The sequence below is a fragment of the Exophiala mesophila genome, assembly GCF_000836275.1.
Source record: "Exophiala mesophila strain CBS 40295 unplaced genomic scaffold supercont1.4, whole genome shotgun sequence".
NCBI classification, from domain to species: Eukaryota; Fungi; Ascomycota; class Eurotiomycetes; order Chaetothyriales; family Herpotrichiellaceae; genus Exophiala; species Exophiala mesophila.
In genome coordinates this window covers 4690830-4714968 of record NW_015622507.1, presented here as the reverse complement: position 1 = coordinate 4714968, position 24139 = coordinate 4690830, and the positions used below count along the sequence as shown (strand labels likewise).

Below are 24139 nucleotides of genomic sequence, written 5' to 3'. Positions count from 1 at the left end.
AAGTCCTGTGTGACCCGAGCACTGCACCTGGTTAGTGCCCATGGTCCGTCGATAAGCGAAATTGACCCCCGAGGATGTCCCGGTAGGTCGGAATCAGTAAGTAGAGCGTCGAGATAGAGTCGTGAAAAGCGGCGACAGGCGCGACCAGCTAGGTTGATGATTGATTGATGCCCAAAATATAGCTAACGGCGCGAAGGGCAACCAAAAGATAGAGGGTTTGTTTGAACTCTCGACAAATCCGCTCCGTGTGTATGGGCATCGTTACGGCCATGTTATTTCTTCGCGCGATATGAAATGATGCATGTCTGGATGCCGTAGTAGGGCACACGGCCTGCACTTGGCGCCTATTCTCAGGTTTGGAACAAGCGTGGAGTCCGGGAAGGAAGATGTAGTTCTGGTATCGGACCACCCACACATGTGCACCAGCTAGAGATGAACAAGGTACATGACATGCTGCGGGATTACGGTGCTGTCTTTCGAACACGTGGAGACCTGCGGTTGTCAATAGAGACTTGTTGAGACGACAGGTTGTGGTCAGTAAAACACGGACGCGAAGGGTGTGCGAGCATTGCCCATGAGAAAGTAGGGCATCAAATCGCTCAAATCCAGTATTTTCGCAACCTATCTGGAAATAGCGTCGCCTGCTGCATGTCGATACTTCTGTCTTCCCGGGAAATATTATGGGCTGAGCGAGTGAGGAAGTAGTAGGACTTGACCCATCGCTGTAGATCTGGTCCTCCTTCTGCATATCGTAACAGCAGTGGTGACACGACAGGAAGGAGGGGTAGTACCAGAACGGCCGTCTCGAAGAGGAGGACTCGGCTCATCGCTGTACATCTGGTCCCCCCCTTTTCCGCACACCACAACCGCAGTGGAGACACGACAAGATAGAGGGGCAACAGTACAAGGGCCGTCTCGAAAACTGCCCTCCAGACCAAGTTAACTGTATGCAAGTCATCATGTTACTGGGAGACGATTTGCCACGAGGACTTGTTAACCGTGATGGTCAGGGGCAGAGGGTGCGGTTGGATCGCTTTGGTCTGGTCGGAGCATAATTCTCCTACTTGTTGGTAGCGGGGTTGGGCAACAATCGGAAAACACCGGAATCTGGACGGGAGAGAACAGATGGATGGGATCCAGGCCCGTCGATGGGACAAGGATTCCCTTGGAAAATCGAGGCCGCAGTTGTAAAGCTTGGGAAGGGACGAAAAGGTGGGTAGAAAATGAGGCTCAAAAAGACGCTGAATGAGAAGATGGACGACTGCAAATGGAAAATCGAGTTAGGAAGGAGCGATCAACACGTAGATTGTTGAAGTTGAAAGAAGGAAGGAACAAACTTCTTTAGTTCCCGCAACTGCCGCAACTGCAGAACCAGACGGGAGGTGCGACCCATGATATTATTAGGGGGGAAGGTACATCCACCATATCCACCACGTCCACCAAGTCGTCAAAACCATCGTTCGAGGCAAAGAGACCCCACACCTGTATCGAACGGCTTTATCTATAGACCAAAACTGTGAAAATACATGGAGGAAGCTGATTGTACTACAATTGTACACGACATTGTTCTGCGAGTCCTGGAGGGGTGATATGAGAACGGTACCATGTAATAGAGCCGAATTCGTAAATTGACCATCCACGTGGAATGTGCAATGTGCCGGCATCTGGATGCTACACTGCTTCAGTGCTCGGGTCTGCACGCGCCAGAGGAAAACTCGCTTGGGAAGGGATGCACTGGCGAGGGCTGTTCATGACCGTCAGGAACCTGGATTGTTACAAATTGGAGCTGCCCCTCGGATCGCTCCAATGGAAGCTTGAATACTCCTGTACATCGCCACTTAAACGAAGAGACCTTATCCCAACCAGAAATATACCCAGCATGAGCTGACACCTCTTTCCGTCAATCCTATGTGATCTGGCCGATATGATGCAACTGGCCCCCAAACTCCCTCTTCAATCAATTGAATGTCGTATCGCCCAAGAGGCACTTAAGCATTATCCTTTGCAACATGCACAACTGTTACACAAACACCCTGGGGGGACTTGACAAAGAGGGGAGAGGCATCCCTGGAATGCCACGTCTCCTCCTCCCACCAGCGCTAGCTTCGAGCACCTGACCTCAGCTTGCTGGGTCTATAGCGCTTCTAACGCAGCCGTGATCTCCAGCCTGAATCCCTCCGGGTCCAGTGGGTGTCTTAGGGCTCGCATCGGCAAGCTCATCATGTCTGCAGTGTCCTCTTCGGAAATGTCGCTTGATGGCGATGTGGTCTCGGATTCGAGTTCGAGTATCGTGGTGTCAAAATCGGGGAGTGTAATCGCCCGTGCTTGTTGGCACCAAAAGGTGACGGCCGTTTGCAACTGCGCGAACCACTCGGCAATAGTCATTTGTCTACCGCCAAATGTCACACTGAGTGCGTGGTACTTGTTCAGGCCAGCCCTGGATGCTTTGTGCCGCCAATCAGGGAAGGCGTCCTCGATCAAGTAGCGCTTCTCAGCTGCACAATGGTTGACATAATTGAAGTAAGCTTCCTCAGAGTCTTGGTCAATTTAGTAGGAACCTTCTTCTAGCGGCAGCTGTGCATAGGCTCACATTTCATCATGACCGAACCGGGGGAGTAGGGCAGTGGGACAAGTCGGTCAAACCGCTCCTCGATGAGCTCTTGCAATCTTACATAAGACGCGTACATAATGGATGTTGACTCTTGGAGTGTCCAGAGCGCCATTTGTACCGACTCGGGCAGCTGTTGGAGCATTGATTGGGGCAGAGCAGCAAAATGTGAAACGTCGCACGGGTCATGAGAATGTGGAGGTGCAAGAAATAGAGCGTCGGGTGGCATAAAGGACGTCATTGTATGACGAGTGTGCAACAAGATAGGAACGAGTGCCAATAGTTAGCTTCTCAAATGCAAGGAATTAATCAGGCGCAGTGATTCATGAGCAGGAACGGCAAGTGGCTGAGGGTGGACAGTGTCATATTTATAGTCGAGTCGATGGCGAGCAGATGGTATAATCATGATAGAGAATGAAGAGGCGACGGATGAGAAGGGATAGGTCAACATGGTGATTGGCGGAGGATTCCTGACGGAGTGATGAGAGGGACCAAGGTACAAGGTTACCTGTTTGGTAGCGGGTAATGAGTGAGCCGGGGTCGTGCTGCCGATGCTGATTCTGCTAAACCATGGTATTCCTGCAGAGCTCACATGTATGCCTGTCGTATCCACAATACCGTTAAACCAAAAACAGGCCTGACCTGGAACCCACCTCGGATTGGTGATGCCAGAAATGACCTTGCCGGCCGTACTAGACAGACTCGCAATGACATGACTGTCTGCCGGGTTGAGAATAAGGCAGTCGTAACATGGCCCGGGCAGCCAAGTAAGCCAAATCCTCGGCAGAAGACAGTGGGCTAGAGAAACAGCAGGCAACGCGACCCACCGAGTTCACACATGCTGATGAGAAGAAAAGGAGGAGAAACAAAGTTCCATGTTGAAATTGATGCGCAGCAGATCCCAGTAGCTGGAAAAGCAAAATTTCACCCAATGCACAAAGTCCATGTCAGACTGTTGGCCTAGGATGGAAGGCAATATACACATTTTGCGGTGGATGCCTTGACTCCCACACTTAAACATGGTTCACATGTTATGTTTTCGAATCAACGAACCTATTGGATCCTGGACTCGGAGTCAGTAATAAGCATGAAGGGATGAGCGACAAGCCAGCATGGTCAAGCTAACCGTTCGATCAGATGGACGCCCGAAGCCGTCTCCACCACTCCACTCATCTCGCCGGGCTGTAGGGCAAAGGCAGCATCTTCGAATTCCTTCTGCATCTGACCTTTGCCAAAGAAGCCCAAGTCACCTCTCTTGCGGGCACTGCTGCAATCCGACTCGGACACGGCAAGATCGCCCAGAGTGGTTGATCCGGAGCGGATCTGTTCTTCATAGCCTTTGAGCAGCTCTATGGCGTCCTCCTTGGACCGTGTAATATTTGTTTCTCTCCAACTCGAGGGCCGGCGACTGCCACTGTGTTTGACAAGGAGATGGGCGGCTCGAATCTTGCCATCCGACGCAGTTCCATCGATACGGGTGTTGGCAGAACTGTGATGCTGGGCCATGTAGATCTTGAGTTTATCTGTGTCGGCGTCCTCGGGTGGCTCCCATCTCGACTCATGCGTCTTGGAGTTGAAGTAGTATGGCAAGTTTTTTGAGTTGGAATGTCGGACCTCCCAGTCTGGAGGCAAGCCAGTCTCGGTCTGTCAGCGTTAGTGGAGGGACGAGGTAAGATGGAAGGACGATTGAGGAAGACGGGAGAGCATACCATGATGATGACAATGACGTTGCTGATGGGTTTGCGTGAGTCTGACACGAGGATGGATTGTAGAAGATGATTATTGTCGTCGATCAAAATGGTTGAACGTTAAAGGTAGGAACGATCGTCGAAATTGTCTGGTAGTCACGTTGGAGTGAGGCGGGCGCAGACACACCGACATGGGGCACGCAATGCGACAATAATAATAGATGGCTGAGGGGCAGATAACTTGAGGGACATGCGTTCTAAGTACCACGTAATGCTGATCAACAGCAAAGCCTAGGACAGGCACAGACAGAGGTAACAACCATGGAATAATGGCGGGGTTGAGGAGCCGAAGGCCATTATTAAGCCTAGCCGTGCCTACTGAGATCTCTAATAATCGTCCCTCAGAAACAAGTTCCTGGGCAACCCCAGCTACTTAGGTACTGTAAGAAGCCCGAGGCGCCCCCTCCGTCCATAGGGTTGGGGTTTCCAGGGGCGACCCTCCTTAGCGAACCCTATCGAATTGCCATCTCCTAGCGCATTGCTCACATCAAAAAAGAAATGCTTGAAAACGATCTTAGCTTGGAGCAGTAGTCATACGCACAGTTCATTCCTTCCTACATACTGAGTAAATGACCTCATACATGTTTCTGCTTTGAATGACTCACTGTGTCACCTGGGCTGGTGCTCGCAATCAAGCATTAGAGCAACCCCAGAGTTTGAGAGGGTAGACGCATAGCCACCTAACGTAGCCACCTTAACAACCAGTCACATGGACAATCGAGATGACTCGCACGCCTGGATTGTACCTGCAGGTGAAGCTCAGGGAGTCAGCAGTCGTTAGCCCTCGTGACTCGACACTGAAGAAATAAAATGCGCCTTGCACCCAATGGGCTGGTCTCCCAGTTCTCCCAGAAACAACAATGAAAACACAGACAAGCAGCATTACTACTGGTTTCTAGTACTGCGTAAGTTTAGGCACCTCCTCGGGCCTAAAAGAATAGGTACCTACCTAAGGAGGAGTAGCTAAGGTTGCCACAAACGCGCCACATACCCTCTGCCTGAGGGGTACGAATACTTTCAGACTAGGTACTCCGTACTCCGTCAGTAAAAAGTTCCCTCGGATTCGCCTTTTCGCCAAACAGCCTATCATCCATCATCAACCCTTCGTCTGCAATATCTGCCACGACTCGAATAAACACAATTTCTTACCACCCTCACTAATCACCATTTGGCCTTCAACCCCTCCACCCCCTTCGTCCTCCCTTATCCCATCTGTCTCAAGGACCATCTCGATCAACAGCGACATCTCCCATACCTTGGTGCAATCAGTTGTCATGTCAGCCGCACCCTCCCCCGCCGCCAGCGAGGGCGATAGCAAGCGAGGCGAAGTCAATTATAGATTTTGTCAAGAGTGGTCAGTCACCTAAATTCTATTCTTTATAGACGAAACTAATTCATTTCTTTGCAGTTCCAATCTTCTCTACCCTAAAGAGGACCGAGCCACCTCGACACTCCTCTACATCTGCAAGGCTTGCCACGCAACCACCACCCACGACTCGGCCTGCACCTTTCGACAACATCTGGGGGCTACTGTACAAGAGACGGCTGGAGTGACGACGGATGTTGCTAACGATCCTACTGTGCGTGATTCACCACCCACCGAATCATCCGACTTGTTCAGCAGCCCTCATCTTTGTACCCTGTGTGGTGATCAGTTGAAATGCTTTCAATGTGGTCTCCCATGAGTTCTTGCTTGTCACCTGATTTTCTTGCACTCAGAATCTCTGGCTGACAACTTCTCTTTGCTTTTCCACAGCTCCCTCGAGCCAAGCAGATCTGCCCCAAATGTCGAGAGGAGGAAGCCGTGTATTTCCAGTCCCAGCAACGAGCCGCTGACACTGGAATGGTATGTGCCTCGTCCATCTTCATCCTCCTGACCATTCAATTGACCTGATGACAGAAACTCTACTACGTCTGCATCGCGTGCAATCATGTCTACACATCGGTTTAGTATGGCGTTGGGGCTTCGCTGAAAGCTTTTAAAAACATGAAACTGGGCGCTTCGGTGGGTGGGAAGGGTTTGGGTTGCCAACGGCATGACTCGATGATTGCATCATGATACCATGGGTTTCGAATCTTGGAGTTTGTCATGGTGATGGGTATTTGTACAGATGTTGATTACATTTGAGATGCACCGCGTCTCGTTCAATCCCACGTCACCACTAGAGGGACATGGTACTCAGTCGTTGAACGACGGACGACAAATGACCTGTGTAAAAGACAGCGCTTTGTGTTCGCAATCATATGTGCATGGGAGCCAACGATAGAATCTTGGACCATTTCTTATCCCGTAGTTCCGCCCCAACCACACTAGACAATCGTGTTCCAATGGGATCGCCGTTCTTGTTGATGAGCACGCATGCGTTGTCATCGAATTTGACCAAACTTCCGTCTGGCCTCCGTTGTTCTTTTTTCGCCCTCACCACCACAGCGTGTCGAATATCGCCTCTCCGAACCTTGTTGGAAATCCCCAGACTTGTGCCACCTGGATTGTCGGGGCCGAAGCTTCTCTGTTTCTGCACGACCACGATGATTCTGTCACCTGTTCGGGTACACAATCAGTATCACTCATGATGATCCGTCCGAGTCCCTGGGCCAGTATATACCAATATTCGCAGCACTCGTCTTCTTTCTCATCACGGCAACGCATTCGACGACAGCAGCGCCCGAGTTGTCGATGCAGTTAAGCATCGTCTGTAATGGTACTAAGGTTAGATCCAAAGTCTAGACACACACGAAGCGAAGGAGGGAAGAATTCTCACTTTAAGCTGTATCATCGTGGCAGCATGTTGTGGTCGAGACTGACTGAGGGCTCTGTAGTTGGGCTTTGGTGGCTTTGGAGGTCAATGTATAATAATACTGATGATGAGAGTTGAATCAAAATCTCTCAGAAGTGAAGAGGTGGAGCTGGTGCGCGGTGGTGATGATTGGTTGACCAATTCCTCATCTCAATTGGTTACCAACAACCGCCTGGAGATTCTGGCGGCGGGATCCATACTTAAAAAGCTGGGCTGCGTGGCTGGAGTTTGCCCCTAACCCCCTTTGAGGCTGATGCCCTTTCGTAGGGTGCATTAGCTGTGCATACAGGCCGGACAAGCTGAACTGCACCCAAACATCGCACTCTTTTAGGCGCGTTCAGCCGTGTCTTCCAGGCGACCTTTCACTATCAAAGCCCCCAGCAGCGCCTACGTGTCTCTGGACCCCCACTGCCGCATCTTCTGTTATTTCAACCTCCACAAAAGTCCTTCTCTCCTCTATCCTCAGCCCTTTCGCTGTCTTCTCGTCCATCCCATATGTGGCCCCTCTTCCTCCACCCTCTCTCACTCCCTGGTTTTCCCTCTAACAAAATTGGTATTTCCTCAGCCAGCAGAATACCAGTGCAAGTCATTCTCTTGTCCTCCCCACTCGTTGCATGAACAGTTGTTTATGTTGATCAGCCCCGTCCTTCCGGACCCCCAGTCACCCAAAGACCTGACGCGACCACTATGCCTCTGTCGCAACACGCTCATTTTCTTGAACCTGCTGTTGTCAACATCGGGCTGGCCTGATCTCACATCGCGTTACAGGACTGCATATATCACCAACTGCAACCTCCTCCACTCGTTGTCGGTCAATCCCTTCCTTGTCGTGTCAGAACACTAGTCTTTCTCTCCAAATTCCGAGTCCTGTCCATCATCCCCCAAAAGCGTCAACTAGGTCGTGACAAGAGGTCATCTCCTCACCCAGTTGCAATATGGGTGGTAAAAAAAATAAGTCTTTCGAGGCTGACAAAGCTCAACGCCTGTCTCTTGCTGAGCTGGCTGCCCACGACGATGTCTGCTCAGATGTCCTCATTGATAATGTTGGTTGTTTCCTCGACTTTCACCATGTTTTTTAACTTACACATCCCTCTAGGCGTACTACAAAGCGCGTATACGAAAGAACCGGGCCAAGCATTTCCCCATTCGTGGTATCAAGGAGGAAGAGGTTCCCAAAATTCTCCTCCAGAAGGTCATTGTCGACAAAGACCTCGCCGGCGCGGAAAAGGCCTTGCTTGCACTCCCCGGATTGAGAAGATACAAGAAAAGTTTACGCACCAAAATTGAAAAGGAACGCTTTCTCTCGCATCTTCGCAAATACATAGCGCTGTACAGCACCGACTGTGCTTGGGAGGTTTCCACCACAAATCGGTATACTATCGTCACATACGAGGCTGCCGTCACAGCTCGACGGAGGATCAAGCAGGGGGACAAAGTCAAATACCTCATTGGAACGCTCGTCCCCCTGACGACCGAGGAGTCCGCTGACCTGGATATGACAAATCGCAACTTCAGCATTGTTGTCTCCAGCCGCAAGAAGAACTCATCCATTTTCCTCGGACCTGCTCGCTTCGCCAATCATGACTGCGATGCAAATGGTCGCTTAGTCACAACGGGGCCGGATGGCATGGAAGTTGTCGCCATGAAAAATATCGAGGTCGGCGACGAGATCACCGTGTCATATGGAGACGATTACTTTGGGCCAAACAATATTGATTGCCTGTGTCACACCTGTGAAATCTTGGAGCGAAATGGGTGGACTCCAACGAACCCTGCACTAGAGCCTGGAAGCCAACTCTCTACCCCTGGCCCGGCCAGTAGATCTGCTTCAAAGACGCGCAACCTGAAGCGAAAGTACGATCCTGAATCAACACCTTCGTCCTTGTCTTCCGGACCCGCCAAGAAGATACAGAAATCTACCCAGTCTCCGTCCAAATTGCAGCAGTCTTGGACCCCCCCTGCGGGCCCGGATGCAGATGTTGCAGACAATGCAGATATGAGCGCCAGTGCTGAATTACAAATGCCACCGATCGTAGCTGCTCAGCCCACCAAGTCGCAACCGGCTCTATCACCACCTCATAGTCCATCTCGGTCTGAGGAGATTGACGTCCGCCCCTCTCATTGCTTCTCCGCTTCTGCCCTTCCAGAAGGACTCGGTCAGATAACTCCCGTTGAGGAAAAACCGATAGATCCTCCCAAGCCGTCAGACAGTGCCCGCGAAAGCAAGATGGCAGCCCGACTATTGGGCAAGACCTCAAGATCTCCGTTGTCGCCTGCGCCTACTTCTCCTTCAAGCCTCGATTCTGTTCTTGGGGCTAATCGAACCGACCCGGAATCCCAGGACCAGGAAAGCCACGTGACGATCAAAGTTGAGTCCGTCGAAACAACCAAGGTTGAGACAGATGAAGATACTATCATCATTGGGCAGAATGAGCCGCAGGAGCCTCCATCCATTGCGAACAATATGATCAGCGAACAATCGACTCTCCCAGAGCTTGTCACGGAAACAGCTGGACAAGAAGTTGTAATTCCACATGTGGTCTCAACCCTGACAACAACTACCGTCACCAGAGACGTCCACGGACCGGGATTTTCTACTTCGCCTGGTGAGAATCAAGTACTGCCATCTATAGAACAGAACAGCACATCCGCAACCGTTGCGTCGTTGACCGTTCATCCAGTCACCGGCACAATTCGCATTGCCGGCGATTACATCCTGACACGAAAGCTTCTTGCGCAACCCCACGATCGCTGGGTAGAATGTCACAACACCAAATGCTACGGATTCTTCATTCAACCCAACGGGTACCAAACCCGACGAGAATGTCCACGATGTGAACGCCACAGTATGCTGTACGGATTTCCATGGCCCAAAACGGACCCCGACCCCCGAAAATTGCTTGAACGCAAGACGCAAAGTAAAAAGCGAGATGCACCAGCGGTAGAATACAGTGCATATCGAAGGCATGGCCGAACCGGTAAAGGAACTTGGGTTGAAGGTGGAGGTGACGAGGAAGAACGAGTGATGGATCACCGAACCATCCATAGATTCGTCCTTCCAGAAGAGGAGCGGGATCTGACACGCAAGGGACTGTTGCAAGCTGCAGAAAAGGCCAGAGAAGCGGGCGACAGGGTGTTGGCTCGGTTGGAGGCTCGTTTACGAGCTGGGTCACGTGGCCAGGGCACTGAAAGTTCGGCACGAGATGCGAGTGAGAGCAATGGATCTGCCACGCCCGATGATGCAAGACGAAGAAGTAACCGGTTTGTTACGCGTCCAGTGGGTGTTTATACAGATCGAGGTTGATCAGGGTGGCACCCTGATATCGACGAGGTGTAGTACATGAGGCATGTCACACATTGCATGGGCATGGGACGAGGCGTTGGGACCACATGATTCGGGTATTATTAGGCATCGATTATTCATGGCTGACTGGGATACGGCGGCATTCCTGAGACGACAACATGGAATGCCAGTAATGTTAGTAATGCTTGAACCGCTCCATAGAGCAGGAATATGCTTGTATGTACTACCAATATTTGCCCTGGTAGAAGGCTGATCTATCAGACTGACTGACAAGACTGGATGATGCATTTCCCAACAGTAGGCCCAACCCCGTAGGATAGTGCCGAGGGTGTATATCAAGTTCATGCCATTGACCTTCATTTTCACCCTGGAACGGAGCGCAGGAAATCGAAATCACTACCCAAGGGAGCCTCGTGGGCACACCCTTCAAGCTGGGTCCTCATACTGGCCTTGATCCATTTGGCCCTGGCAACAAGATCGTTTATGTCGAAGCGGGCGAGGACGCCGTACGGCGCACATCCCTGGTCAGCCATGATATCATGGAACCGTGTCCTGGGCGAGGTGTACTGCTGCAGTGCGTTCACCAGTGCCACCGTTTCTTCCTCACTCCACTCTTCTGGCTCAAGGTCTGGGATGGGAGCCGAGAGCGTCCTCACGTCCCCCTGCGGAGCGATCACAATGTCGTCGATGTCAAGGACTTGGTCACGGGGATGCTGCGGCCAGTCTTTCTGCATGACCACAAGTGGTTCAGTGTGCAGGATCCGAGATGGCTGCGGGTTGAATTGTGACGCTTGATGTCGCTGCGTGATCTCTGCTCGTTTGCGCGCCAGGGTCATGTTCCATTCCTGTAATTCTGCCGCTCGCCTCGCGTTGAATTCGCGGAGATATATCTCTCGGTGGCGCTCGGTCAATGCATATTCGTAAGTAACTATTAAGCTGTGGACGCTTTTCCTAATCGTGGTACGGGTCAGAGCTTTGATTCCCTCTTCGAGGCTGGGCCGTGGTGTCCACTCTCTGCAGATGGAAACGACGTTCTGTATCAGGTCGAGAACTCGCATGATTTCTTTATGGGCGTGGAAACCTAATTGCTCATCCCTGAAGCGAGCCTTGAGTATCATTTTCGCCAGCCTGATCGTCCCAGGTAAGATATGCTGGTACATGTCTTCTCCTAACTCTTCTCGTTCCATTCGTGTCCGGACTTCAGCACGAAGCTGGAGTTCTCGTCCGTGTTCGATTCTTTCCTTGAGCATACGAAGGTTGTTGCCAATGGACTCGGCTGCTGTTGCCGGATCTGCAGGCTCGTCTCTTGCGAGGTCTCGGTAGTGGGAGAATAGCTCGGCCAGTGGACGATGGGCTCCTCTCCCTTGAATAGAAGTCGGCGAACTTGTCGACCGACTCCTTTCGATTTCCAGCATGGCTGTGAGGAGCTCAGTCCAGGGTACTGCGAGACCATGGTACTTGACGGCCTCTTTGACGCCTTTGAGTGCGCGCTCTTGAAGGATGCGCGCCCTTTCAATCTTTTCCTTTTCAGCCTGAATTCTGGTTCTTCTGTCCCTTGCGGTCTCTGGATGCGAGACTCCGGCGTCCGGAGTCGCTATTTCCACGCCATCCTCATCGCCTATGTCTTGTGCAATAGCTTTCGATGGGGAAGGTACCTTTGTGGTCTGTTCTGCAAGCTGGATGATGGATTGTGGGGCCCTATTACCCTCACCTTCTTCATTATACGTGTTGGAAGGCTCATCGGCATCATCATCGCGTGACTCCTTTTCAAGATGGTTGATCTGTTCAGAGTCAACGAGGTGGGATAAATCTGCCTTTTTGCTCTTGCCACGTCTGGTATCAGCTTTTAGAGGGGAGAATCGGTTGCTGCGAGACAAAGCTCCTGCAGTAGCTTTTCCATCTACCAAGGTCGAACCTAGTCCTGGCGTCAAGGGTTCATCTTGCTCTCGCGCTGCGGCCTCGATCGGATCCTCCTCCATGATGGAATTCCTGACTAACCGGGTGGGCAAGTTGCGGCCCTGACCCTTGACCCGCTTTAGGGTTTTGATAGGTTTCCCAGAGGTATTCCTAGTCTTCTGTAAGGACTGTGAGATCTTTCCCAGCCATCTTCCTCGAGTATTATTCGCAGGTGAGTCGTCCAGATTCACACGGGCATTCCCCTTGGGGTCTAATACACCGTAGCCTTTGAACGGAGAGTCGGTGGTTTCTTTCTGTTTATTCAATGGCCTCAGCTTCTTGATTGGCTCCATGCGCGGTCGTGTGTCATGTTCTTCGACTGGTATTTGTACTTGATCAGCGCGAAATACTGGGGTTACCACTGGTAAAGAGACTCGAGATCGTAACCGGCTAGACGAGCGGCGGGGTGAGACAGTGTTGGGTGCAGAAGTCAGCTGCAAGGTGACTCTTCGCTTAGGTGTGGCATTAGGTAGGACTCTTGGATCCTCTGCGCCCACTTTGCGCTTCGAAGGAGTGTTTGTCTTGCTCTCGGCGAGGTCGTTCATGATGGCTGTCACTTCTTTGGCATTCTCGTCTCGGCCAGGGGTGGAAATTCGAGTAGATCGACTCATCTTGCGGCGCACAACCTAAAATGTAGGATCGCGTTCAGTAGGCGATCAACATCAGCGCCAGGCTCAAGTCTACTTGCGCGTCGTTGATATAGAGATTGTTGGGAGTTTGATTATTGTGTTTCATACAAACGCGGAGTCGCGGTAGTAGAGTTCATGATGCGCTGTAATAACATACGGCTGAGTGTTGACACGTTTGGTGCCTCGGAGATGGTGTCCACGTGACATACGCGACTACGTGTATGGTGTTTTGGTCCGCTGTATAAAGAATGGCCGATTATACCAACCAACATGCAGTCTTCATCTCCTCCTTCATCAGGTTCCCAATCTTAGACAGCACTTCATCCATCTTCCTCGATCTCGTACAGTATTGAGCCATCCATGACAAGAATCACATGACCGAACAGCCCGTGGCGATCCCATCCAACATTTATCATGGGCGAATTTCCCGTTCTGGACAGGTTGGATGGCTTGGAGGGGCATGTTTTCGAGAAACCAGTCAAACGCATCCATGATGGCACAGATGTCACCTTCTTTTTGACCTCTACTGCATACCGAGACATCATGACTTTTATACTACAGTTGAATCGATCCGTCTTACCACGAAAGCATGATGTTGATGGTGCCATCAAAACGACCACCTGGCCATTGCAATCCAAAGACGTCACATTCTCCTTTCCTATTCAATCGATACGAGCTCTTTTGAATAAATTGATCGATCTGGTCGATGAGGTTCCTCCAGACACTGGCCCCAGGCGATTTGGCAATATCAGTTTTCGCAGATGGTCGAAACTGGTAGAAGACCAGATAGATGATCTTCTCGCCGAATACCTCCCAGAGGAGTTGAATTCTGCCTTTGTCGAATTGGGCCCATATCTCCTGGGCAGTTTTGGAAGTCCTCAACGACTGGACTACGGAACGGGTCATGAGCTTAGTTTCATTGCATTTCTTGCCTGTCTTTGGAAACTGGGCTTTTTCTCGGGAGCGCAACCGGGTGTCGAGGAGAGGAGCATTGTTCTTGGTATCTTTGAACTTTACTTGTCGCTCGTCAGAAAGTTGATCAAGACCTACACACTCGAGCCGGCGGGCTCACATGGAGTCTGGGGATTAGATGACAATTCATTCCTACCATACGTCTTCGGATCTGCGCAATTGGCGCCAGCCATCACCGAGACCGACGAAACTCCGATAGAAGGATCACTCCCTGACGCCCCCGATTCCTCATCTGTCACCAAAGCAAACCTGGTCGACAAGGAGAAGGACTCAAACATGTATTTCTCGGCAATTGCATTCATCTATGATGTGAAAAGAGGACCATTCTGGGAACACAGCCCAATGTTGTTCGACATATCGGGGATCAAAGATGGCTGGGGAAAGATCAATAAGGGGATGATCAAGATGTACAATGCAGAGGTCTTGTCCAAATTCCCCGTAGTCCAACACTTCCCCTTTGGGTCGTTGTTTCGATGGGAGAAGGATCCCAATGCAAAGCCTCCACCATCATCGACACATGCTTCTAGCCAACCTCTACGACATCCGACCGACACCCACGCGCCCAGCGCCGTCCGGCCTGGCGCGTATCCATCTAACGGCCTTGCTGGATCTCCTTCTACAGCGGCTCCTTGGGCAAGACCAGCGGCTCAGGCGCCCGCAGGATTTGTCAACGGCGTAACTCAAGCACCGTGGGCTAGCCAAAGCCGTGCCGCTCCACCACCAAGAGGAGGATTCGTCCCTTCGCAGCGACGTCCAATGCCGGCGTTGAACGAACTCTCCCGAGGTCCAAACTCGTCCAGACCGTAATGAACACAGCTGCAAGCGCATGCAGAAAAATGGCATCTGTTATATAACGTGTGTATGACTATGAACCAGATATAAACATGGACGAAACAGTCCGGGGTATCATGATGAATCCGAATCGTAACCAACTAGCGAAAGAGTATTACGTTTGTCCTGGTTTCCTGCTTGACGCTTATGTTCGTGATCGTTTTCCCGTAACGCTTCTGACAAGTCTGCTTCTGGCTCTTCCCGCTTCCGCTTTACTCTAGGCTTCCAAGGGATGCCTTCTCGCAGAAAAGGGTCGGTTGCTATTCGCGTATTAGTCCTCAGCGTGGTCTGGAGGTGATCTTTGTGGTCATGTTTCGAGGCCTTCTTTGCACGCGAGGGTAGCGACTCCCGCACTGGGACGAACATAGGCCTGGTCGAGCTGGACGACTCGTCTTTCTGGCCGAAATCGATATACTTGACGCGCTCGTGGTCCTCGGGCAGCTCGGCGAGCATTTCGACCTCGAGGCCAAACTTGTCCTGCAGGGCGTCGCCAGTGCGCTGGTCTTGCTGTCGTTGCCGTCTGCCGATCCGAAAATCAGCCCTCAACTTCTTGCTCATCGCATAGGGGTCGGCCCAGTTCTTGTCACTCGCCACCATCAATTCCTCAATCCGTCTCTTTCGGCCATCGGCCACTGTCTTGTCCTTGACCTTATTCTCCATGACCCCGAACCCGCCATCACGCTCCATTCTCTGCTTCTCTTCCTCCGACGCGCCTGGTCTGCTGCCGAACCGCACCTCGGCCTCTCCGCCATCTTGGTCGTCTTCCCAATCTCGTTCGGCCCCGTAGTCCCTTCTCCGTCCACCCTCAATGACAAGGTATTCGGCATTCTTCGGGTCAGTCCGGACCTCGATCCACCCACCGCAAACAGTGTGCTTGAATCTGAAAGACCAGATGGGCGTTGAAAGGTAATTCCCTACTTTCCTCTTTTCCGCATTGAACCTCACACCTTGCCCGATGATCTGTTCCGGGTGACAGTTGGTGCACCAGATGGCAAATGGACACTCGAATCTAACGATCAGGATCCCCTCGGTCGCAAGTTTCGACGCTCTTGAACCCAGTGCGTGTCCCTTTCCTGACGCCCTGTTTGCCGAGACCACACCCTCAAGGTCCGGCGGGACGTAACGACCCATGTTGAATCCCTGCATCTTGGCGGTTCAAAGGTAATGATGGTGAGAGATTGAGGGTTGGGAGGACGTGTGTTCGAAGGCCGTGGGTTCTCAATCCGGAGTCTCGACCCAGGAGACTGCTGTCGCGCTCTTGATATTGATCCTGATGTCCATCACTTCCTTGCCATCAAAGGGCTGAGAACAGCTCTAGGTTCATGTGCGTCACTGGATGTGCGTCTGTCTGGCAAGAGGGTGGTAATTTTTAGTGACTTGAGATTCACAAACTGCGGCGAAAAGTCTTGCGGGGCGAATATCCAATCACGTAATCACGTGATGACTCCCCCTTTCTTTCGACTTCAACTGTGGCAGGAGCAGCCTCTTCGTATCAAATCCACAGTCCATGCTAACGACAGCGACCAACTGTCGACCATCTGCAGCTAGATATTCAATTTTTTCAAAAATGGACTCAGGATGGGCCAATATCCTGCTACTGCGGCCAGCTATAACACTTTTGACACCGAGCCTTTGTGTTGGCGTGTTCACAACTAAGTGGGCTAGGTAGCCCAGCTTAAATACTATTATTCCCCTGACATTGAGTCTTAGTGCTATGTTACCAATCAGAACAGATAGAGACTCTCGAGCTTTCTTTGCGACGCCTCATTACGCCATCCTAAGACACTATGCCATTGGGAAGAAGAAGCATCGCGAGTCTTTCTCTGTCATGGTCCTCAGCACATCACTTGTTGTGTATTCCTTGAGGTTGATAACCTTGGATGGACCCGGTCATTTCAACAGGAAAAATTTGTACTAGTCATCCTGCCTACTCCCTATTGCATTCCTAACAGGGGGGAATAACGCGCCGCCGCAGGTAGATCTTCATGGCTGATAGCATAGACCACGACAGGAGACACATTGTCCAAAACAAATGGTTACACACGACCGTTGTGGACACCACTTCCCTTCGGTCGAAGCAGCTGATCTATAAATCCTTGATCGAAAGGTCTAATATGATGACCTATACGCACACATCCTAGCTTGCACTACAAGTACATACTGGGGGTCCATCTTTCAGGCCCGTTTTGGGCTTAAGATAACCTCGGGTCCTTCCTGGAAGGCCAGGAAACTGAGCACAAACAGGATCAGCAAGTCGGAAACATTCATTTAGACTGGGCCACATACTAGTTTTTGACAGGCATAGCCTTCGTAGGATCTGCGAGCCGAATGTTGAAGCGTAAGAAGAGAGAAGGCAGAAGCTGGCGGACAGATAGAGAATTAGCATGGAGAACTATTGTCGCTCGAGTGGTGTCCTTCGTTACCTTTGACATTTCGAGCCAAACGACATCTATACGAAGGAATTAGAGCTGTCTCTGATGCATTGCAACATGAAGATCGTGAGAACAACTTACTTCTGCCCAGGCAGGTCCGAGATCCGCCCCCGAAAGAGAAGAAATATCTTTCTGTGGATGCATCAATGTACTGCAACATGAGTCGCCGCTTATGTGTAACTTACGCATCTCAGCCTTGCGGACAGGATCTAGCCATCGTTCAGGCCTAAACTTATCGGCTTCATCTCCAAAAGCTGTTTCCTGACGATGAATAACCCAGGCATTGGAGCCGACGATGGTCTATCGAAAGTGTTAGGGGGAATCTTTTCAACAATGTGCGCTGTAAAAGACTCACGCCTTCTGGTAGAAAGAATTCACCAACTGAAAGGCCACCAGCCGGAACAACACGTGGAAGATTGATTGCGAAAGGAGGATGAAGCCGTAGCGCCTCATACATGACCGCTTGGAGATACGGCCAGGCTTCCGCTTCCTCAAAACGGGTGAATTCGCTGATGGATCCCGCTGCGTGCCGCTCGTTTAGTTCGTCAAGAAATATTTTCAAAGCTTCCGGAGATGTCAACAAATAGTAGATCATCGCTCTGAGTGCAATTGCCGTCGTATCGGAACCAGCGAAGATGTTGCTGGTAAGTACATCGACGAGTCCGTGCTCCGAAAAGGAATCGGGTTTCTTGCGTCGAATTTCTTGAAGATAGGTACAGATATCCTTGTGATTATGTTCTTGCTCCTTATGTTCTGCTATCGTCCTTGTAGCCAGGCCACCAAATTCGGTGCTGCGCCTGGTGGCTCCTAGCCAATTGCCGATGACGGGAGCGAAGAACTGGTGAATATGGTACAGCCAGGGAATGACTCCGATCCACGCACCGCTTGCGAGAACCACCTTGGACAAGGCGAGGATGCCGCCAACATCGCCATTTTCGATGAAGCCCCAACGTTTGGAGAAACTGATCTCCGTGATACTGTCTGGGAGAGTTAAGTCGGCATGGAGAGCTGCAACCAAAAGGGTTTGAGGGTAGCAGCAAAGGTCATACCTATTGCAAAATATTGCAGTGCACGACCCAAGTCGATTGTCTTGTCTACATCTTTGCTCAGGTAGTCCAGAAAGAACTTCACCACATTGTCCACGTAGACCTCCAGGGTCTTTGTGGATGCCATAGAGTATGTTTGGCTGACTTGTCGTCGATTGAAGGCATGCACCTTCTCATCTTGCTCAGCCGTAAGATTCCACTTCAATTTTGCTTTGAAGGGTCTGTAGAACTCGGACTTATTATAACTCTTGCCAGCTCCTACAATTACAGTCATTAGATTACATTTCTCTTGACAGACTGCAAATCTTTGAGCTCGGAAGAGTACCGTAAATGATCTTGAACGCTTCCAAATCGGCCACCGATCTATGATCCTGTCAGCATAGGTTCAAAAACTTCATGATGGAGCGCAACAACACTTCATTCGGGCCTATGCGAACAAGAGGGCCATATTGCCTGTGTAATTCGATCGTATCCAAGTGCACCTTTCTCCTCAAAACCACTCGCAACCACCAGAAGTTGGTGAAACGAGCGACTAGAGGTCCAGGGATGTTCGCCAACGGGGAAAAGTACACTTCGTAAACGACATAGCAGCAACAGGCAAGAAGGAAGATGGCGGGGATCAACGCTGGCTTCATTATTAACCCCGAGAGAGGTAGCAGAGAAACCAACCCCGAACCGGATGAAGGAGTACTTTCGGGGGCCGTCATTGTTGGAGTGGGAGAGACAGTGCTTCGGTTACAATGACTTGCAATTCAAGATATGCGAGGACCCGTGAAAATATGCCTTTTCACCCAAATGCATCGCATGGGATCGCTGACGTTTGCCACGGATTAGGAGAGGTAGTAATTCCGAGACTTTGAGCCAGGCTTCGGTGGCATCGGGGAACAGGGCGCCCATCCGGTGAGGCCATGTACTAACCGTCGGATAGGCAAATCCGATCCGATACTATTACCTGCTCAGTACCCCACAGCCCTAAATGATATTAATGATCTATCATCTGTTGTGCGATGAGTTGCCGTTACGCCAGTATCAAGATTTTTTCGTTATTCAACATGGCCTTCGACCAGGCCGACTTCGCACTTTATACATTTTTCAGATCTACAAGCACCGCCCGTGTCCGTACCGCAGCGGAGTTGAAAAATATCCCAGTTCGCTTTCACTACGTCAATGTCAGGAAAGATGAACAGTTCAAAGAAGATTTTCTTCAGCTGAACCCAAACGGCACTGTACCGGTGCTGACAGTAACTCCTAAGGACCAAGGCGCGCAGACCGTTCCTAGTTTCTCAATCAAGCAGTCAGTGGCCATTTTGGAGTTTTTTGAGGAAGCATTTCCGGACAGGACGCCGCTTCTTCCTCCAGTGACTGATGTGGTCGGAAGGGCTCATGTACGAGATTTGGTGAACCTCGTGGCTGGAGATGTTCAGCCTCCTACAAACCGAAGGATCTTACTTCGCGTGAAGGAATTGGGCGGGTCGATGGAAGAGTGGGCCTTCCAGCTCATGGGAAATGGCTTGAAAGCATTCGAAGAAATTGCTAAACCACTTGCTGGAAAATATAGCTATGGAAACACTCTGACGCTGGCGGATGTAGTTCTGGCACCGGCAGTGGAGAATGGAGTCAGGTATGGTGTAGACTTGAACAAGTTACCGACTGTCAAAAGGATTTTTCAACATATCAGCTCCTTAGAGGCTTTCAAAGCTGCGGATTGGAGGCATCAGGAAGATACACCAAAGGAGGAACTAGATTCTTGACTGCCATCAACAAGGATACTGGCATATTTACAATGTTTCTTCCGCCTCTTCGTCTCCGCGACTAAAGAATTGATTTTCAGGATTGCCTCACTGGGCACTCCAGCGGAGATATAACTGCCACTTACATTTGTCGTTCCTGGTGCACCCTTCGGCTTTCTGTGCTCCAAACCAGTAATGAGGCTATTCGATACTGCTTACCTGATCGACATATTGAACGAGCGGAGTACACGGGATCCGTGGTGGCGTTGATTCCACCTTTGTGCAGGCTGATGTGCATATCTCAATGACGATATATCTTTATAATCCTACCTAAACGACATATGACTCCAGTGTATTGGGAGCAAACAATTCTTCGGGCTTGAACCGTCGCTTGGCAAGTCCTTGGTTGAACGAGTATTCTAGAAACTTGTCTAGAACGTGTTTGTTTTCCTCGAATCCGTCTTGCCACCATTTCTCCTGACCCATCAGCACCTTTGTTCTTTCAACGTGGTGCTCCAGCCATGGAAGCATATAACGCAAAGCCCCACGTTCAAGTATCGCTTCATAAGCAATGTCCAGCGATTTTGCAAAGGCTTTCTGTAGAGTTTTCGCGACCCAGGGATTTTTTTCATAGACCTCTCGCTTCAGTGCAATTACATGCATAATTGGAAAGATCTTCGTTCGCTGAAAATACTCGGCTTCCACTCGTTCGAAATCCTGAAACAGGTAGGTAACATGCTCACACCTGTGAAATGATGATGGCTTGGTTGCTGTGAATAGAGCGTCGATTTCGCCGTCCTCCAGCATCTGGGATAAGTTCTGTCCTGCTTTGATTGCTGTTATCGAAACATCCTCCGGTACTGAGTGGACGACTTTATTCTTTCGTTGCTCTTGCGAGGGCTCAATATTGCCAACAAAGAAGTGGACGGCACTAATTGGAACGCCAAATTCTTCCTCCATCAAGCCACGTTGCCAAACTGGAGCGGTCACTATAGTCGTGTTAGGCTTTGGTCAGTTGGCCTCGCTTCTGATTTCCACGAATTGGATACCTACTTTGGTATTCTGGTATTCCTATTCGCTTTTCCCTAAGGTCCTCGGGTTTCTTGATCCCTGATCGAGTGTTGACATAGATCGACTGGTGTCGGAAGAAGCGGCTGGGAAACACTGGTATAGCGATAAATGGTGGAACCTCTTGATTGAGAGTCAAAACATAGGAAGAAAGCGAAAGCTCCGACACATCGAATTCTCGAAACTTCAATTGACGGAAGAAACTGGACATTCATCAGAACATCTACCATCATGTATATCGTTCACCTGGAAACTGTCTTGAACTTACGTCTCTTCTACTCGATAGTTGAGGAACGTGAGGTCGATTCCTTCTGGTCTTACCCGTCCGTCTTCTATTGCCTTCATGCGATCATAATCCGCGCAGGCAAAAGTGAGCTTGATCACCATTGCGATTGTATTGTTCTTATCGAAGGGTGTGGTGTGCGTGGTAAAATATGAGAGACGGGGCTTGTTTCGCTCTTCCTTCAAACAATACTTACACGCGATACTCATCGAAGACACTATTGACTATAAGTGTAAGCTCTACCCTTGTGGACCAGACACGGTTGGCTTGTTCCAAGTCCGTGGACAAGTTGAGTTGCTCGGGTCGGGAGGCTTGCCGGGCTTCCTCGGCGCGAGTAGATGGCACCTCTTGGCTGGCTTTTCCGTGGTACCGAGTATTGTCTTGAGAATTCGATGATGTAAATAATGCAACTTGCTGTGTGGCAGCGGACTGCCACTGAATATGAAGGTTTCCATTCGGTCTATGATGCTGATGTCCAAGAACGGCAACCAATGTCCCTGTCTCGATGTAACCATCCTGTTGCGAGTGCGTAGAGCTTACAAGGTACCTAGTAATACTACTGATTTAGATAGACCAGTATTTGAGACTTAAAAACGAGCGTTGGGGCAGGTAGAGGGTAGTATCTAGCCTATGCTATCAGCTGCTCAGGAAGGTGGTAATCTGGAAACAGACTATGGCTGCCAGAGACTGTCATCATGAGAGCTCTTAGCTGATCTAAGAGGGCCTCAGGACGCAAATAGCGACCTTGAGCTACAAGAGCACGATAACCTCTGCAGAAGACGACTCCACAGACCCGCGTTCCAATAACAACACAGCCAATACTGTATTTGCATTCCGTGTCACTCACCAAATCAGCAGACTCTTTATCACTTCTCCTTGTTCCATACCCTTGACCGCTGCTTCAAACTGTGTGGCAGGGAAGCGTGTCAACATCCTATCCACCGGTAAAGAGCCATCTAGGGCCCACTGCACCAATTCCGGCAGTGCCTCAGCCGGGTCTCGATCTCCTTCAATAACTCCGACCAGCCTTCGGCCATGCATCATATGTGTGAGGATGTCGAGCTCGAGTTTTGCGCGAGGTGGCTTGGCTCCAACGAGGAGGACCATGCCATTGCTCCGCAGAGCTTCTAGACATCCCGACAACACCGCTACTGATGGGCTTGTGTCCAAGATATGAGTACAGCCAAGTTGGTGAGGAGTCACTTCCGTGAGCGCTGTTGGGAAATCCTGTCTCTTATCCTCAAGTATCTTCGGATGAGAGTGGAGCCCTTCAGTCGCCCCCATGGTTTTAGCTATCTCGATTTTTGATTCCAAAACGTCGACTGCAATGATGGTCTTCACGCCACGGCGTTTTGCTGCACAAATAGCTGCCAGACCGACACCTCCCAGTCCAACCACGGCAACCACATCATCAGGCTCACATTGTCCAACGTGAGTGATGGCGCCAGCACCAGTCATCATTCCGCAGCCCAGAGGCGCGAGTCTTTTCAATTCTTCGGCATCCTTGACTTGGTCGGACACATTGGAGGCGCAGCTCACTTTGACCGGAGTCAACGAAGCGAAACTGGACTGGCCAAAGAAACCACCTCCAATCACTTTAGACGTATCGGAAGCCAGGACAAAGTTGGCCTCGTTGGCGCCGGACGTAAGGGCGGCATGATTTGTGCAGTATGCTGGATGTTTGGTCTCACAATAGAGACAGTTTTGGCATGAAGCAGCCGACAAAATGACGAAATCTCCCTCTTTAAATTGTGACCGCTGCTTTTCACTTCCCAGTTTAACGATTCGACCGCCACCTATGGTGTAGACCGGGATTTGTTAGGGAGTGTCCAACTCTCCACGCAATCAGTGCTCGATGGTACATACCTTCATGGCCCAGCACTCGTGGATAGATGCCTCCATATCCAAGGACATCGGTATGACATATTCCCGTCGCAATCATCTCGACCAAAAACTCGTCTTCTCGTGGCTCTCGAGTCCACAAGTCCTCCATTTTCCATTCATGCTGCGAGTAGCTGACAATCCCCTTGCAGGGGATGGTGAAATCACTCATTCAGACGTCCGTTGCTCGATGACCCCGTATTGCTGGCTTGTAGTTGTAGTTTGACACAAGCGCCGGTAAGTCACAATAACCAAAATTGCACTGCGTCCACAGGGCGTCGAGACTTGCGACCATTTGCCCATCTTTAGGCTCTCCTTCTCTCCCAGCCGTGATGCGGAAGTCTTCCACGGAAGACTTGTCACATCCGGACGTGGAAGATTTGGATTCTTCAAACGCTCAAGCTGACCACAGGGCCCCATCATCGGAAGGGCATTACGGGTGGGAAGGCCCATGTGGGTCACTCGAACACGTTCCCATCCATCTTATCAGTTGCTCGTAATGCCTCCTGTGTCAGAGCTGGATTTACTTCCCCGTGATGTTGGAGTGCTGGGGTAGAACTCACAGTGAAAATCCACCTTCTTCCTCTATACGGAATAGGCTATCAAAGTTCAACGAACTTCAGTGCGTCATATGAGGAGATGCCCTCGGTTGACTGCTCCCCCCACTTGGGCCATTCTTTAGCTGGCCGGCACCATGATAATATCCCCGGCGGAATGCAAGGCACAGCCGATGATCTGCGCTATAGTACCTGACAGGGTCCGACAGCGGTCTAGCTCTCCGGCATCCCACACCTCACTTTGTCTTCCATTCGGCCTCCCACTGCAACGTGTTGGTTACTGTGTCGAGCTTCCA

The 24139-nt window shown here is 50.7% G+C and overlaps 10 protein-coding genes across 12 annotated transcripts; 3 read left to right on the top strand and 7 right to left on the bottom strand.

Moving 5' to 3' along the window:
• Nucleotides 1-2096: 2096 nt before the first annotated feature.
• PV10_06726 (uncharacterized protein) lies at nt 2097-2849 on the bottom strand (the record flags this gene model as incomplete). The annotated part of the gene is made up of 2 exons (XM_016371552.1): nt 2097-2537; nt 2591-2849. The coding sequence occupies 2 exons, from the start codon at nt 2847-2849 to the stop codon at nt 2134-2136; spliced, it is 663 nt and encodes a 220-aa protein (XP_016223845.1). The 3' UTR covers nt 2097-2133.
• A 96-nt stretch (nt 2850-2945) lies between these two features.
• Nucleotides 2946-4672, bottom strand: PV10_06725 (uncharacterized protein). Its single transcript, XM_016371551.1, has 3 exons — nt 4318-4672; nt 3735-4252; nt 2946-3671 (listed from the first exon to the last, which is right to left on the bottom strand). Exons 1-3 carry the CDS (start codon nt 4318-4320, stop codon nt 3662-3664), a joined length of 531 nt encoding a protein of 176 aa, XP_016223844.1. The 5' UTR covers nt 4321-4672; the 3' UTR covers nt 2946-3661.
• A 539-nt stretch (nt 4673-5211) lies between these two features.
• Nucleotides 5212-6662, top strand: PV10_06724. Of its 3 annotated transcripts, XM_016371548.1 has the most exons (4): nt 5212-5710; nt 5765-5936; nt 6113-6202; nt 6257-6662. In XM_016371548.1, the coding sequence occupies exons 1-4, from the start codon at nt 5631-5633 to the stop codon at nt 6305-6307; spliced, it is 393 nt and encodes a 130-aa protein (XP_016223841.1). In that variant the 5' UTR covers nt 5212-5630; the 3' UTR covers nt 6308-6662. The 3 variants fall into 3 exon arrangements, with proteins under 3 accessions (XP_016223841.1, XP_016223843.1, XP_016223842.1); XM_016371550.1 differs by having other exon boundaries at nt 5765-6202; XM_016371549.1 differs by having other exon boundaries at nt 5765-6662.
• Nucleotides 5830-7205, bottom strand: PV10_06723 (ribosomal protein L14). Its single transcript, XM_016371547.1, has 3 exons — nt 7119-7205; nt 6963-7050; nt 5830-6898 (listed from the first exon to the last, which is right to left on the bottom strand). Exons 1-3 carry the CDS (start codon nt 7131-7133, stop codon nt 6597-6599), a joined length of 405 nt encoding a protein of 134 aa, XP_016223840.1. The 5' UTR covers nt 7134-7205; the 3' UTR covers nt 5830-6596.
• A 390-nt stretch (nt 7206-7595) lies between these two features.
• PV10_06722 (uncharacterized protein) lies at nt 7596-10732 on the top strand. The gene is made up of 2 exons (XM_016371546.1): nt 7596-8197; nt 8251-10732. Exons 1-2 carry the CDS (start codon nt 8090-8092, stop codon nt 10456-10458), a joined length of 2316 nt encoding a protein of 771 aa, XP_016223839.1. The 5' UTR covers nt 7596-8089; the 3' UTR covers nt 10459-10732.
• Nucleotides 10733-10820: 88 nt separating this feature from the next.
• Nucleotides 10821-13025, bottom strand: PV10_06721 (uncharacterized protein; the record flags this gene model as incomplete). The annotated part of the gene is made up of 1 exon (XM_016371545.1): nt 10821-13025. The coding sequence occupies one exon, from the start codon at nt 13023-13025 to the stop codon at nt 10821-10823; it is 2205 nt and encodes a 734-aa protein (XP_016223838.1).
• Nucleotides 13026-13356: 331 nt separating this feature from the next.
• PV10_06720 (uncharacterized protein) lies at nt 13357-14917 on the top strand. Its single transcript, XM_016371544.1, has one exon. It carries the CDS (start codon nt 13458-13460, stop codon nt 14820-14822), a length of 1365 nt encoding a protein of 454 aa, XP_016223837.1. The 5' UTR covers nt 13357-13457; the 3' UTR covers nt 14823-14917.
• PV10_06719 (uncharacterized protein) lies at nt 14858-16203 on the bottom strand. Its single transcript, XM_016371543.1, has one exon. The coding sequence runs from the start codon at nt 15990-15992 to the stop codon at nt 14922-14924; it is 1071 nt and encodes a 356-aa protein (XP_016223836.1). The 5' UTR covers nt 15993-16203; the 3' UTR covers nt 14858-14921.
• Nucleotides 16204-17021: 818 nt separating this feature from the next.
• On the bottom strand, nt 17022-18772 carry PV10_06718 (uncharacterized protein; the record flags this gene model as incomplete). The annotated part of the gene is made up of 9 exons (XM_016371542.1): nt 17022-17076; nt 17133-17206; nt 17270-17295; nt 17360-17410; nt 17464-17578; nt 17634-18259; nt 18328-18582; nt 18650-18687; nt 18762-18772. 9 exons carry the CDS (start codon nt 18770-18772, stop codon nt 17022-17024), a joined length of 1251 nt encoding a protein of 416 aa, XP_016223835.1.
• A 3476-nt stretch (nt 18773-22248) lies between these two features.
• On the bottom strand, nt 22249-23458 carry PV10_06717 (uncharacterized protein; the record flags this gene model as incomplete). The annotated part of the gene is made up of 2 exons (XM_016371541.1): nt 22249-23201; nt 23272-23458. 2 exons carry the CDS (start codon nt 23456-23458, stop codon nt 22249-22251), a joined length of 1140 nt encoding a protein of 379 aa, XP_016223834.1.
• Nucleotides 23459-24139: the final 681 nt, after the last annotated feature.

What these genes read in the sequence shown, in the direction of transcription:
- PV10_06724 (XM_016371548.1), top strand. Translation starts at nt 5,631, where the DNA reads ATGTCAGCCGCACCCTCCCCCGCCGCCAGCGAGGGCGATAGCAAGCGA. An exon ending in ATGTTGCTAACGATCCTACT is followed by an intron (nt 5,937 to 6,112) that starts GTGCGTGATTCA and finishes GCTTTTCCACAG; the next exon opens with CTCCCTCGAGCCAAGCAGAT. An exon ending in GAGCCGCTGACACTGGAATG is followed by an intron (nt 6,203 to 6,256) that starts GTATGTGCCTCG and finishes ACCTGATGACAG; the next exon opens with AAACTCTACTACGTCTGCAT.
- PV10_06723 (XM_016371547.1), bottom strand. An exon ending in GACGAGTGCTGCGAATATTG is followed by an intron (nt 6,899 to 6,962) that starts GTATATACTGGC and finishes GTACCCGAACAG; the next exon opens with GTGACAGAATCATCGTGGTC.
- PV10_06722 (XM_016371546.1), top strand. Translation starts at nt 8,090, where the DNA reads ATGGGTGGTAAAAAAAATAAGTCTTTCGAGGCTGACAAAGCTCAACGC. An exon ending in CAGATGTCCTCATTGATAAT is followed by an intron (nt 8,198 to 8,250) that starts GTTGGTTGTTTC and finishes ACATCCCTCTAG; the next exon opens with GCGTACTACAAAGCGCGTAT.
- PV10_06720 (XM_016371544.1), top strand. Translation starts at nt 13,458, where the DNA reads ATGGGCGAATTTCCCGTTCTGGACAGGTTGGATGGCTTGGAGGGGCAT.
- PV10_06719 (XM_016371543.1), bottom strand. Translation starts at nt 15,992, where the DNA reads ATGCAGGGATTCAACATGGGTCGTTACGTCCCGCCGGACCTTGAGGGT.